This window comes from Anguilla anguilla, chromosome 2 (genome assembly GCF_013347855.1).
Source record: "Anguilla anguilla isolate fAngAng1 chromosome 2, fAngAng1.pri, whole genome shotgun sequence".
NCBI lineage: Eukaryota > Metazoa > Chordata > Actinopteri > Anguilliformes > Anguillidae > Anguilla > Anguilla anguilla.
In genome coordinates, this window is record NC_049202.1 from 68,499,379 (window position 1) to 68,514,538 (window position 15,160).

Below are 15,160 nucleotides of genomic sequence, written 5' to 3' on the forward strand. Positions count from 1 at the left end.
TATTCTATCACATCGCACCATAGAGGTTATTAGGATAAATGCAGGTATGTAGGTATTATTCCCGTTGCCAGTGCTGAATCAGCCATAATCGCATAATTATCGGTTGCTATAACCTATAATAACCTCACAAAATGTAGCTTGATTGACAGTATCAGTGTAATGGGATCCTATTGTGCATTTTTTAAACCACCAGCTTACATTAGAGTACTACAAATTGTGTTAATAATAGTTTAAAGTGCAATTACTAACTACACAATGTGTAAAGGAACGTATTTACTGTAATCACCATCCTTGTGTCGCTGTCTACTAGGCTACATGTGATGGGATGATTAGGCTACAACAGATTGGTTGGCCCTATATAAATGATTTCAAACTCAAATAATACACAGCGATGAATATGATCGTAAAAGCATTATCGTACGGGTCCATTTACGCTCAACCAGTATCGGCATGATGTCACGCACAATATGAAGTTTTTCCATTTAGCAACAGCTCATACAAAACTTCAAATAGGCGGACTATAAATTCATAATTCTACACATATTATTATCCAGATATTGGGAGTCCTATCTAACTCATATGTACTATGTTAGAGTTGAATTAACACTGCATATTGTAGGCATAAATCCCGAAGGTGTGCACGTGGTATCAAAATTCAAGCGGCAATGCTGCAAGGCATGGGGTTCGCTCATTGCTTAAGGCGGCTGCTTAACTGCCGTTCTTCATGAACAACTTTGTCTAATCTAACCGACTCGGGTCGTAAAACAAGTTAGAAAATGTTATTTATAACTAGTAAAATGCTACGGTTCCTCCGTCGAGCTGCTGCGCCGTCGAGGAAGATAATAGGTAGAAAGTTGGCTGGTCGCAGACAACCGATACCCCGTGGTCCTATAAGGAGTGCGACTGCGATGCCAAAGACACCCCGCTGAGAGAGCAGGGCCTTGAGCAGATTAATCAAGCTCAAATTCTATTTACAACGGACCATTTGCTTTGCCTACAACTCCACTGACATTCAAAGGGCGAGTATTTGCACAGAGCCCGTTTCTAAACCGCTGGGCTCCGTGACGGATGTCGTGAGAGACGGAATTTTATACCAAACCCTGGGCTTGGTGAGTGTGCAGCGTAAAAGTTGTTCTCGGGCATCTCGATGACGAAATACTGTATAACTGCCTTGTGTAATGAGAGCCATTGCCATTGAAGGTTATTTAGCCACATCTGAAGTCTGCTCAATACAGGTGGTGAGTTAAGGCTGACAAATGCTGACAAAAACAGACGTGTGTTGCTTGTGTTGTTGTGTTACGGAATCAGATGCTTAGCCTAAGCGTTTGTGCTTCACCCTTTGACGACAGGAAACCGTATATTGGCTTATTACAGTGGGATTCTTAGTCGCTATGATCATATTAGCCTATACTGGCGGCGAGGCGGATCAGTTTGCAAGCACGATTATTGTAATAGGCTACAGTTCGAGTAGGAGGAGGAGGAAAAGAGCTTCCACCTTCTCTTCTGCGTTTACTTTCGCAGTGTACGGCCCCTGTGAAAGGCGATGCAGAGAGGAAAGGTTTTTCATGTACCAAGTATTTGATTTGTAAGGTCCTGTGAACAGGAAAACAAAGTGCTCCTTTTTGCAGTTACAGTACCGGAATTATGACCGCATTAGTATTATAGCGCTGAAAGCTGTTCTGTATAAAATTGACATGATATTCGACAGATATCTGAAACAAGATTATAAATAATATTGATTTTTATACTGTTGTATTCGTTTATATTATCAAAGTAACGAATATCAAGGAATATGCCCGCAGTGGCAGATTTTAAACCTGAATAACAAAAGTCATTATCAGCATGGTATAAGACTTGGTAATTCATTGAGGTGTAACGCGTTGTGGTGTTTTGTTTGTCGATTAGGACAAGAAGAATAATATTGTGAGTTATCGAGCGTAACGTTCCAATTAATTTAGATGGCAACTGTTGGGTCTTGGGTATATTCTTAAAGTATATATGCAGTTTATATGACTTCACTCTTGAAAATTATATAAATTATATAGTTGGTCTAATAATAATAATAATAATAATAGTAATAATACAGATAAAGAGAAAATCGAATTATATTAATGATAATTGTAATAAATCATATTTTTTGTAAAGAACACATTGCAAAATCTTCAGTAGTAATTCAACTCTAAACGTGTAAGTCCAGAAGGGATAAAAGTCTAGTCTCTATCAGAGTCAAATGAACTTTATTGCAGTTGATTGAACACTTATGTATGCAATAATAAAGGTTATCAATAGCATGCACTTTGCTCAGATTCTGAATGTAATAGACATATAATTCGCAAGACACATTTGCAGGTATTTCATCACCACGAGAACTACTTTGGTCAAAAACAAAATAAGTTTTTCTAATTCCTTGTAAAAGCCAAATGGGCGTGGAAGTCGAAGTGATATCACTTTATTACTTTGTCATCTCAGCATTTGCAGTGAAGCTAGTCCTGCCCAGAAAACTGTTTCTGTGCCAAATGAAATGTTGTTACCTTTGATGCCTTTCCATTCAGCAGCCCACCACTGAAGTAACAGTATGTTATATTTCAGCATTCTGCAGATGTTTTTTGTGATTCGCACAGATTACTCTATTAAACGCAGTCCGTTTGTACAGGTGTGTATTATACTAGAGCAATCCAGGTGCTCAGTGGTGCAGTGGCAGCATGCCAGCTGGGATTTAAACCCTACAACCTTTAAGCTCATTGCGGAAATGTATTGCACTGATTTATATATTTACATTAAATTACTTTTGATATGAGTAATTCAAGTTTTACTGTTGTATGCATATCGATGTGCATATTTAGATAACATATTTAAATGATACTTTGGGCAAACTGTTGACTGTGCTCTGGTATATCCAGATAAGAAATGGGGGATATTCTTGAAATAATCTCTTTAAATTATTATTATTATTATTATTATTATTATTATTATTATTATTAATAATAATAATAATAATAATAATAATAATAATAATAATAATAATACTGCTTCAACAGCTAATGATGATGTGATACCATGTGATACCTGACGCCATACCTGCTGCTGCTGTTAGGTGTTCATGTTAAATGTAACATTTTTTGCATTAAATGAATTCAGTAGTTATTGGGTGCGAATGAATTGCGTCCTTGCATGTCAGACGTCGCCTTTAATTTTTATCCAAATATCTCTGACGTAGTGAGATCAGAAGAGTGTATTACCTAAATTCTCCCAAACCAAACACTTAGCAGATCCTCAACAATAGAGAGAGAGAGAGAGAAAGAGAGAGAGAGAGAGAGAGAGAGAGAGAGAGAGAGAGACGCACGGGGAGAGTAACGGGTCCTATACTGTATTTTTGTGCCTGAGTTCCAAGAAACAAACAAGAGCGCAAAAGCGCTTGTAATATCCTTCCGAAAGCGAAAGATCAAGGCTTGGAATCTCTTTATGACTTTCCTGCCAGACTGAACTGTTATACCGAGGTACAGTGTCCTATGTGGAAATGTATTTACCTCGTGAGAAGATTTAATTCACGTTCTGCTACGTGATTATGCTATGGCGCGTTTTATCTCAAGCAGTAGAATCATTTTAATTAATATATCGTTTTTTTTTTTTACTTTTCCGTTTTTCTGTGGCTTATGTCTTTCTTTGATGTTATTTCATTTTAAAGTTCTTTAATGTCATAGTTGTGCTCTTGAAATATAACGCCTCTCAGTGGCCGTTTACCTTTCCGGTGTTCTCTCAATTGACATTGCTTGAAGTGTATATTAAAGCACACCTTTCTCTCCTAGGGAACGGCTGTGTATTTCAGCGCGCGGGACTCTGAAGAACGTGGATTACAATGTTAAGGATTGCGGAGGCTTTGGCCACTCTGGTGGCGGCGTCTTTTATGGTCGAAGGTGTATTCGGTGGTTACGGGATGAGCATGTTTGCTGCGCAGACGTCTCCACCAGATCCGTGCTACGACGAGAACGGTAACCCGAGAAGATGCATCCCGGATTTCGTGAACTCCGCTTTCGGGAAGGAAGTGCGCGTGTCCAGCACCTGTGGAAAACCACCCTCTCGGTACTGTGTAGTGACCGAGAAAGGAGACGAGAAAAGTAGGAATTGCCACACTTGTGACGCCGGCGACCCAAAGAAGTATCATCCACCAGCGTATTTAACAGATCTCAACAACCCGCATAACCTCACTTGTTGGCAATCGGAAAATTACATCCAGTACCCGCAAAACGTCACACTGACACTGTCTTTGGGTAAAAAATTTGAAGTCACCTATGTGAGCCTTCAGTTCTGTTCACCGCGACCCGAATCTATGGCCATCTTTAAGTCGATGGACTACGGGAAATCCTGGGTTCCGTTCCAGTTCTATTCTACCCAGTGTAGGAAGATGTACAACAGACCAAATAAGGCTGCAATCACCAAGCAAAACGAACAAGAAGCAATCTGCACTGACTCCCACACGGACATGCATCCCCTCTCCGGTGGTCTGATAGCGTTCAGCACCCTGGATGGCAGACCCTCAGCCCACGACTTTGACAACTCGCCGGTGCTACAGGACTGGGTGACGGCCACCGACATCAAAGTAACTTTCAGCCGATTACATACTTTCGGGGACGAGAACGAGGACGACTCGGAGCTTGCGAGGGACTCCTATTTCTATGCGGTCTCGGACCTGCAGGTTGGCGGGCGATGCAAATGCAATGGCCACGCGTCGAGGTGCGTGAAAGACCGGGACGGGAACCTTGTCTGCGAGTGCAGGCATAACACTGCGGGGCCGGAGTGTGACAGATGCAAACCGTTTCATTATGACCGGCCTTGGCAACGCGCAACTGCGAGAGAAGCAAACGAGTGTGTCGGTAAGTCCTTGTCATTTCACTATAGCATTGGCGAGAGTTCACAACTGAATTTAAAGCGACGGGTCCTCTGATGAATACCGTGATCCCTATAGAGTATAGAGTAAGTGTTGTTAGCGTTCGAGATACGACCGGTACATAAACTGTTGCTGGCTTGTGTGGCAATTTGGCGTAGCAATAGAAAAAAAGTGCTTCTTGAACGTCGCCGAGAACATGTATATTTCTTTGCTTCACCATATTAGAATTTAATTCTGCGTGTATTAATATATAGTCTTATGCCTGAATATGTTATGTTGTTATGTTGTAGACATATCCATCTACTGTAGTGCCAGATTTTATCAGATACAATGAAATTGCGAACAGCTAAGCACACTGTACCAACTCGCTTTTGTAAATTAAATAGTATAGGCTAATGCATTAATTACAGTAGTACTGAGGCATCTTTTTTGCTTTTAGTAAAATAAATTGAAATGACATGAGATGGCTTTGCACCGTTCGTTTACAAGTTAGAGCAGGCTGTAGCAAGACTTTGTAATACACCGACTTAAATATCAGCAATAAGACCATTTTGCGTAACTTTTATTGCCTCTGGGTGTATTAAAATACTGCTGTTCTGCACGCTAACATTCCAGCGCTTATACAGGTGTGTAGGATTACGTAGTTGGCTTTCTTTACACATGCTTTTAACCTACATACGCAGTATTCCAAACACTGGAATCCAAAGGTTGTTCAAAATGAGTAACTCCTTAAAATTGATAAAGAATGGTTTCTGCTTTCCGCAACATGCGTAAAATATAAGAAACAAACAAAAACGAAGCTGTAATAATAATAATAATAATAATAATAATACTTGCAGTTGTCCGCTATAAATCAGCTTAATTCCTGGGCTGGCGTATTGGTTTTTGTAGGCTTTTACAAAAACAGGCACACATTAATTTGTCTTCAAAGGACATGATCTTTCGGCACAATACTCACATAGACACAGGCACACACACACGCTCATGCACACACGCACGCACGCTCACACAAACACACACACACACACACACACACCTTAACAGTGTTAGTCTGATGTTAATGCACGTGCAAATGTGAAAACGATGTGACTTATCTGTTGCATCGTCTTTTCTGGTTAAAATGATACGCACAGATATGCCCCGCTTTAACACCCTGGGTCCACGTGCTGCCAGCATCATTTAAACGAAACTGCAGCTGGTGCTCAAAATTAAATTAAATGGCTCCGTCATATTACATTTCTGATAACTGCAAAAATACAAGTGAAATACAATATACAATGTATTATACTCACATAAATGTTGAGTACTCAAAATTGTTTTCTAAGCTATTTGGAAATATTAATTTCAATAGTGTCAATGGTCGAATGCGGTAGCCTGTAGTCCGCTACATTCCGTCCACCGCTAGCACACATATGCGTGTTATGCACTGGCCTAATTATGATAATAAGTCATTTGCTGCCGGGCGATGTGCTCTTGTGCTTAAAAACCGTACAGTTTGTACTTGTGTTTGTATCCCAAAATTACTGTTGCGGTAGCCTACGTAACATTCTAATTGCCTGAAGTGAACGATCGTGAGTTTAGAACACGTCAGCAATGCGTAACCTATTTTAATTCGAATGTGAAAGAATTTAGTCCACAAAAACTAAAACAAAGCGAAAACAGTGAGTGCGATGTCCGCGCCATTTCATTAGTTAAAATAGACATGGAAACCCAACCACATTGAGTGGTTAGTTTATGTGACTGATTATGTGTTTAATGTATAACAATTTACAGCCCATTAATGATTTCCACTCATACATTTGTAGGCTACAGATTTTGTTTATAAACGCAGATAAATATAATTAAAAAGCAATAAAAAACACAAAACATTGCATAATGTTGGCTACTTTGCTTGTCGCCTTGTTATATTATTTTAGTTTTGATTGACCACCTGGAATTGAGTCCAATACGTATTTTAACTATAATAATAATTATGATAATAATGATAATTCAGCACCACGAATAATAATATTAATACAAAAAATAAAATGATAATAGTAATAATAATAATAATAGTGCTTCTTTTTAAAGATAATCATAAGTCTTTTTCTTCTTCCTCTTATTATTATTGTTTGTGCTATTAGTTAATTGTTATTTAGCTGTTACATTTTCTCTTCTTTTTCTTCATATTACCAAGAATTGTATGAAAGTTGTTATTGAAAATAAGATATAATAGAAATCCTCGTGTTTATAATGTACTCCCCATTATAGTTGTGGATATCCTTATTTTTACAAAATGATTGAGTAAGGTTTGGATAAGGACAATCTGGATTTATAAAAATTAATATTTCAGTTTGCATTCGTATTGTAATTATTGTTGTTGTAGTTGTTGTTTTTGTTGTTGTTGTTGTTGATATTTATATTTATCAGCAGATGTGCTTAAAAGTTGAAGTGAAATGTTCAGCAGCAAGATCGTGGTGTAAGGAATAACTATAATAGTGTATGTATAGAAACATTCCTGACTGTTGTTTTGCTATTTCGTACACAACCATAGTTATTGTTTTTTGTGGTTGTTACTGTTGCAGCTGTTGTTGATGATAAGATAGCAAATTGATGTTATTTAATGTGACAATTCCTGATGGCAATCGAAAAACCCAGGAGATAACAGATTGTTATCTGAAGTGCGTGGGCCTGTTTGCTGTTTTCGATAAAGCCTCAGTAGCTTTTTTGTTTCTGCCCGCCCCTATGAAAGCTAATGAAGCAGATGAAGGAAGTTATTTGATCAGATAAATGTGGGCATTCGGATGTGCGGCTACATGTCGAATAATGTTTCCGGCTGTTACAATACATCAGCCCTCAAAGGATGAAACACGGCGGCCGTGTGGATCAAAGACAGGCGTCTTTAGAGAGGTAGCGGACATTATTTGTGTTCCATGGTGGCAATGTGTTTTTATCAAAGTAGGAGCAAGATGGTGATGGATTTATCAACGCTTGGCACACACATAAACCCTGGCACAGACAAACATCTCTAAAGGCCAGTTTATAGGTAAAACAAACAAACAAACAAAAAAACTATGAAACACTTTAAAGTTCCGCGTGTTCCAGTTGATTTATTAAATGAAAATATGGTTAAAATTTGAAGGGTCAATTCACATTTGCAAAAATAAATTACGCACTATGGAAGTTACAGCGAGCACTTCATTATTTTCTGGAAGCCAAATTCAAGTTATACAGTATAAAGTGTGTGTTGCTCTCTCCTAGCCCCTCTCCTGTACACTCTGTTGTGCCTACTCATGTACTCTGTGCTGTACCTCTGCTGTACTCTCTCTCTCGCTCTCTCTCTCCCGTACTCTCTGAGAGGAAGAAGCACGGCGGGAGAAGTGGAGTGAAGTGGTCCCCGTGTTTATTTATATCAATCCGCAGCGTCCCACTTTATCTGACGGGCATCTGTGGCGCAGCGTCCCGCTTTATCTGACGGGCGTCTGTGGCGCCCCTTCGAAGCTCTTTACTTGTAACAGGTGTTCGAAAGCTTTTTCGTTTGATGCTTTTGTTTATTCGCGTGGAACGGAAAAGGTCCTCGACGTCAGTTTGCAATCACGGGAAAACGGGCTCTGTCGTCGGAGAAGATATGTGTGCATACGCTGGATACGAACACACATATCTGAACCGATATTCTGTGATATCTGCATCCCGTGTATTGATATTGAACAGAGTAAATGCTGTATTTTGCCCTGGCTGTAAACTCTGTTGCATCTGTGTGGCGCATGCCAGAAAGGAACAGAGAGTATGTTTGAATGGCATACTCCTGTGAATTCAATTATACATTATGCACGCAATACACAAGATACGATTGTAGTTCAGACGATGCTGAGACAATCTTCCGAAATCAGACCTTTTAGCAGGAAGAACGTGACACTGCATTTTTGGCACTGCCACTGCGTGACCTGAACTGTGTTCTTGGCTATAAATAGCTGTACGAGATGAGCATTGTACCTTATCGAACCTGTCGTTTTGTAGTTACGACCATGATGTGCACTTTTGTACGTCACTTTGGATAAAGGTGGTACTGAAATGTAACGCCTTAGTTTGTCTGCAGCAGTAAATTCAGAAACGTGTTTTGTAAAATTTGATTTTAGTTATCGGTCAGTCGTCTTCCAGGAAGATGCATTCGAAGCTGAATGGGCTTAAATTGGAATGACAGCAGTGTGCGTGTGCACAGGAAAAGCAAACAGACCCCGTTCCGACACAAAAGCCCGGCTTTCGGAATGAATTGTTTCCAGTATCCTTGACACTTCTCTCTCTCTCTCTCTCTCTCTCTCTCTCCCTCTCTCTCTCTCTCTCCCCCCCCCCTCTCTCTCTCTCTCTCTCTCTGGACCAGCATGCGTGTGTCTTTGCTATGCCGGTACGAAAGACGGTCACTCATTGCATCCATCATGCTGTCAGCGTCGCGCGTCTTTTGCAGCGCATTCCTTCCTGGTGTTTTTTTGTGAACGATGTCATCGGACGGGTCATGGAAATGAAAAGGGGGTGGGTGGGGTGGGGTGGGGGTGGGGGTGGGAGCTGGGGGTGGTGGAAGGGGGGGTGGGGGGGGTGGTGCCTTAGCTAAAGCAAACACAGAGTTTTAAATGGGAGAAGAAAGGGGTGCCTGACACCTCTGTGTGAGGGCAGGGCCAGAGGGGAGGGCTTGTTTGGCTGTGCTGCCACTCTGCAGCCAGGCCGGGCCGGGCCAGGGGCTGGGGGGCCGGGGGGCTGCAGGGAGCCCGTAGAGTGCCTCTTATTCTGGGCAGAGCACTGCGCTTTTGGGGCTGTGCTTAACAGTCAGTGGAACCGAGAGACAGCGAGGCCCATGGATGGCTGTGTGTGCGTGTGTGTGTTACAGTTAGACAGAGAGAGAGAGAGAGATAGGGAGGGAGAGAGAGAGAGAAAGAGAGCGAGGCATAGAGAGGGAAGGAGAGGGAAAGAGAGAGAGAGCGAGGGGGATAAAGAGAGGGAGAGACCTTTGATTCTCCTTTATTTAACAGTAAAAAAAGGAGCCATACAAATCTAGTTATACATAATAATCAAAGATGGAAAGTAAACCAACACAATAGGAAAAAAACAGGGAAAAAAATAAAAACTTAAAATAAAAAGATATGCTGGCTCCAAAATTTGAGGAGAGAGAGGGAGAGGGGGATAGAGAGAGGGAGAGAGAGCAAGAGAGAGAGAGGGAGGGAGAGAGGGAGAGAGAGAGGGAGAGAGGGAGAGGGAGAGGGGGATAGAGAGAGGGAGAGAGAGCAAGAGAGGGAGAGAGAGGGAGCGAGAGAGAGGGAGAGGGGGATAGAGAGAGGGAGAGAGAGCAAGAGAGAGAGAGGGAGCGAGAGAGAGAGAGAGAGAGGGGGATAGAGAGAGGGAGAAAGAGCGAGAGAATTGCTGCATTTTTATTGTTATTTTGTTTCGCTATGCACTAGAAACACATGCTTACAACCAAAATCAAATGGGGGAAAAAATGAAGGAGAGGACATAAAATTTGGGATATGCATACTAGAGCAAAGAGCCACAGCCTGTTCTCTCGCCTTACTGTGTCCTCATGCCTGTCTAAAACAGCAGAGCAGAAGAGCATGTGGTCCAATGACCATGATGTGCGCTTCTGTAAGTTGCTTTGGATAAAAGCGTCTGCTAAATAAATGTAATGTAATGTAATGTCCAGGTTGTACGGGGCAGCTGTACCCTCAGCCCCATGCACACTGCACCCCAGCGTGGGGAGCTTTTGGGGAGGGAGATGGATGGATCACCACCACAGGATGAAAGATGACTGTGGGAACGTGGATGCACCCCCCACCCCCCACCCCCCCCCCCCCCCCCCCCCCCCAAAAAAGGGAGGTGTCGGAATTCAAAAACTCACGGGCTCAACCGAAGATATGATTTCTCCCAGGGCGTATTAATCCCCTTTTTCTCAATGCTGAGGCCCGTCTTAATTCAGCCCAGCTGTGTGACATAGCCATGGACAACCTGCACTAACCCTAACCCTAACCCCTCCCCGGTGAAACTGCATTTCTACAAGTGGAAAAGGGGGGTGGGAGGGGGTACAGGGATGGAGGTGGAGGAGGGGCGGGGGCGGGGGCAGGGGCGGGGGGGGTGGGCGAAGCGCCTCAGCCGAACAGGTTTGGGTCAGTTCGGAAAAGAAGTCGCGGTCGATTTCACGCGCGTTCCTTCGCCTGCCGCGCTCCAGCTCTTCCTCGTCTCTCCCTCTCGGTCGGGTCGCTGAGGAGCCGTTTCACAGGCAGAGCGAGCCGCGGGTGGCCGAGAGCGACGGAGCCGTCGGTAACCGAGGGCGACCGCTCGAGGGTCCTCTCGAGCGGCGATTCGCTGGGCGGCGTCCCGGGACGGGGGTCGCATCTGAGGTGAGGCCTGTCCCCTAAACCCACGCCCCTCCCTGGAGTCACCTTCCACAGTCTCAGCCGCCCCGAGGCAGAAGCCCCAGGTCGGTCTTTTTAAGGTGGGCTCTACGGACATGATCGCGGGATCCCCAAAAAAAAAAAAAACGTGGTGCCGTCCACCCTTCCTGGAACCTCTGCCCTCTCCTACCAGCGCAGCGAATCGCGGACGGGTGTTTGGGCGTTTTTTTAAATAAGGCTACGAGCGAAGGTGGGCGGGGCCTACTCTGACAACCGCAGAAAGAATAAAAAACAACATTAGCGTTACAAGCAGGTGTGTTCGGAACACGTAATAACGACATGTATGTTGTTGCAGCCTTTGCGTTGTTTTACTGTATCTGAACACCGTGCTGTACTGACCGAGGGGGTCACAGAACAAATGCAGGGAAGTGGTCACGTCGCATGCAATGCATCGCAACCAAAAAAAGGACACTAAATGCATTTAATTTCATATCGCAAGGTTTCCTCTTGAAGAGCACTTTGCCGATTAGATTGCAGGGGGGAACCTGCGTGGGCTCCTGAGAATTGGTTTTGAAGCGCATTTACGATATTGATCCGGATGGGGCGACGCGGAAACCTCTAATGCGGCGCGTCTGGGACGAGGGGACGAAGCGAATTAGGGGCGAGCGGGCGAAGCCGCGGCGGGGGCCTGTGCGCGGCGTCCCGGGACCGCACGATCGCCCGTCAAGGTCACAGCGCTACGTCCCAGAAGCCCGGCGTGGGGCGGACGCCTGGCTACAAATTCCCCTTTCTAAATTAGCCTCGGGACCGTTCCTGCGTTTTAAAACAGCACCTGGGGTCCTGGCGCCGGCGCGCCGAGCCAATCACACGAGCCACTGCTTAAGAGCGCGGGCCGGTTTGTTCAGAGAGAGAGAGAGAGAGAGAGAGAGAGAGAGAGAGAGAGAGGAGAGAGAGAGAGAGGAGAGAGAGAGAGAGACTGAGAGAGAGAGAGAGAGAGAGAGAGAGAGAGAGAAGAGAGAGGAGAAGAGAGAGAGAGAGAGAGAGAGAGGAGAGGGAGAGAGAGGGAGGGAGGGAGGGAGGAGGAGAGAGAGGAGAATGACGAGATAGAGAGAGAGGGAGGGAGGGAGAGAGAGAGAGAGAGAGAGAGAGAGAGAGAGAGAGAGAGTAGGAGGGAGGGAGGGAGAGAGAGAGAGAGGCCTTTCAGTCACGCGATGAGGGGGACACCAGAAACGTCCGACGCTATTTCGCCCGCTGCGGGTTCGTCCTGTGCCTCTCTCCCCTTGCGGAGAAAGAGAGAAAGGGGGAGGAGAGGTTGAGAGCGAGAGGGAGGAGTGGCAATAGAGAGAGAGAGAGAGAGAGAGGGAGATGATAAAGAAATAGAGAGCAAGAGAAAACAATTGTCTTTGTGTAATTTTGGAGAGAAGTACTTTTTTTTAGAGGGAGTGATTTTTTTGTTGTTGATAGTTCCTTCCCTGGGGATAACTGACGTTTTTGAGATATTGTCGTTCAGTGAGAGTTGTCCTCTCTCCCGCTGGGCCCCGCCAGAAAGACATGGAGTTTGGTGACTTGGCGCAGGGTGTGCACTCCCAGCTCCCCACACGGGCCGGCCCGCTACCTCCCGCAGGGCGCCTAGCGCTGCTGCCGGCCAAGCCGAGGAGGAGCGGGCCCCCCCCCCCCCCCCCCCTACCCCCCCCCCCAGAGCCGAAAGGCACCCTGCCCACAAACCGCCAAAATCGCTCAGCCGGCCTGAACAGACGCAGCTCGTTTCTCCTCCTGCCCGCCGCGCCGAACGCGAATGCCCTCCCGGATTGTTCCGGAACGCTTCCTCTTAGGCCCTCCTCCCCGCGAAAACCTTGATTGACGGGGAGAGTGAACGCGCCGGGGGCCTGCCGCGCACCACAATGCTCTTAATGTAGCGGGATAATTGCGCCCGAAGGTCTTGCTCTTTACCGCCAAGAAACTTGTGTGTGTGATTTTTTTTTTTTTTTCTTCAAATCTCATTTTAGTCCCACTCAAACAAAACGCTAAAAATACCGTGACGTTGCCCCGTCAATGTAATGCTGTGTAATTTAAAATCTGCGTGCAGTTTTTAAACTGCGAGGGAGTTTATTAAAAAGTACCAGTTTGACAGCTCTCAAAGGGGAGAAAAGACTGGTGTGGAGGCGGCGAAGACTGTGGATCTGTAGGATTACTGCTAATTTCGTGATATATCTTGTGTTTTTTTATGCATCCCTGAGCAACATAAAAATGAATCAAACGAATATAATGTATACCCTGTGTCGCACCCTGTCTGACTCAAGGTTGCCAGAGATCGACAAAAAGCCTTAATATATTTTTCAAATTAGTTGACCTGAACTGGAATGTTTTTTAAATCACACCTGTTTCACACGGTCGTCTTGAAGAGGCATGTGCCCTTTCAGATTTGGCTGTGTCGCTGGCTGCTAGCGGGCCGTTTGCTAAGAAGGGTTAATGTTTGAGCGCAGTAGCGCTGTTATGGAGGGGGGGAGCGGCGGGGGGGGGGGGGTTTATAAAGCGGGCTCCTTCATCTTCAAAGGCGAGAGTCGACTGTCTTGCCGCCGGCAAACAAAAAATGGGGGTGAGAAAGAGGACGGAGCGTCTGAGCGTCAGTGCACTTTGCACCGTGCCCCCCCCCCCATAGCCCGCGCCTCAAACTGGACGACTGCGCAGACCCCCCCCCCTCTGACGCAGGGCGAGACGCTCACCCCCTCCGTTTTCTCATCGCGGTTTTTTTTTTTTTTTTTTACGGCTCGTTTCGCGAAGCCTGTACCGTCGCGCGAGTCGCGGCTGCGTTTGGAGTGCCGCGGAAGCCGTCTCCGGTTCGGACCGGTGACTCAGATCGGTGCCGAGAGATGGGATCTCGCGGCGGTATTAACAAGCCGGTTCACCCCCCCCCCCCCCCCCCCCCCCCAGCAATCACCCCGCCATGTGCGCCGGCAAGGCCAGCGCTGTCGTAAAGATAAGGGATAAAACGGCGGCGTGCGAGCCGTGGACGTTCACCCCCCCCCCCCCCCCCCCCCCGCCCCCCCCCCCCCCCCGCTGTGGAAATGGAAATAGCTACTCCTCCTCCTCGTTGTCAAGCTTTCCGACATTTCGCCATGTGACCGGCCGCTGAGCTGGGAAAGCTGATTGGCTGGACTCGCCTTCCGTGAGAAACGAGGAAGGCTAACGGTTTTCCGTTCGAGCGCGGTTTGACCTTGGTGACTGTGAAGTGTGGGACATTCCACCCGTAGCTGAATCATTATTTTTTTTATTTTTTTTTTAAAGTGCGGATTTGATTTAAGCCCGTTCATATCCTGCTGATGTCATCGCCCCGAAAGCCGTGCCAAACTGATAGCTGCAAATAATGAGAAAAGATGAACGCCGTGTGAGAAGGCCCAGAGCTGGGGTCTGGATGGGTGGTGCCTGTATGGGTGGTGGCTCTGCATGGGTGGTGCCTGTATGGGTGGTGGCTGTGGATGGGTGGTGCCTGTATGGGTGGTGGTTGTGGATTGGATGGGTGGTGGCTCTGTATGGGTGGTGGCTGTGGAGGGTTGGTGCCTGTACAGGTGGTGGCTGTGGATGGGTGGTGCTGTATGGGTGGTGGACTGTGAGGGTGGTGCCTGTATGGGTGGTGGCTGTGGAGGGTTGGTGCCTGTAGGGTGGTGGCTGTGGAGGGTGGTGCCTGTATGGGGTGGTTGTGGATTGGATGGGTGGGCTCTGTATGGGTGGTGGCTGTGGATGGTGGTGCCTGTATGGGTGGTGGCTGTGGAGGGTTGGTGCCTGTATGGGTGGTGGCTGTGGAGGGTTGGTGCCTGTACAGGTGGTGGCTGTGGATGGGTGGTGCCTGTATGGGTGGTTGCTGTGGAGGGTTGGTGCCTGTATGGGTGGTGGCTGTGGATGGGTGGTGCCTGTATGGGTGGTG

At 45.9% G+C, this 15,160-nt stretch overlaps 1 protein-coding gene across 2 annotated transcripts in view; it reads left to right on the forward strand.

Moving 5' to 3' along the window:
• Nucleotides 1-905: 905 nt before the first annotated feature.
• Nucleotides 906-15,160, forward strand: part of ntn1a (netrin 1a) — a 74,047-nt gene continuing 59,792 nt past the window's right edge. Inside the window, exons 1-2 of one of the 2 annotated variants that reach the window (XM_035402018.1) lie at nt 906-1,109; nt 3,807-4,871. In XM_035402018.1, the coding sequence (XP_035257909.1) occupies nt 3,857-4,871 (1,015 nt within the window). In that variant the 5' untranslated portion in view covers nt 906-1,109; nt 3,807-3,856. Of the gene's footprint in view, nt 1,110-3,316; nt 3,498-3,806; nt 4,872-15,160 lie in introns of those variants that run through there. The other variant, XM_035402009.1, reaches the window with a different exon arrangement.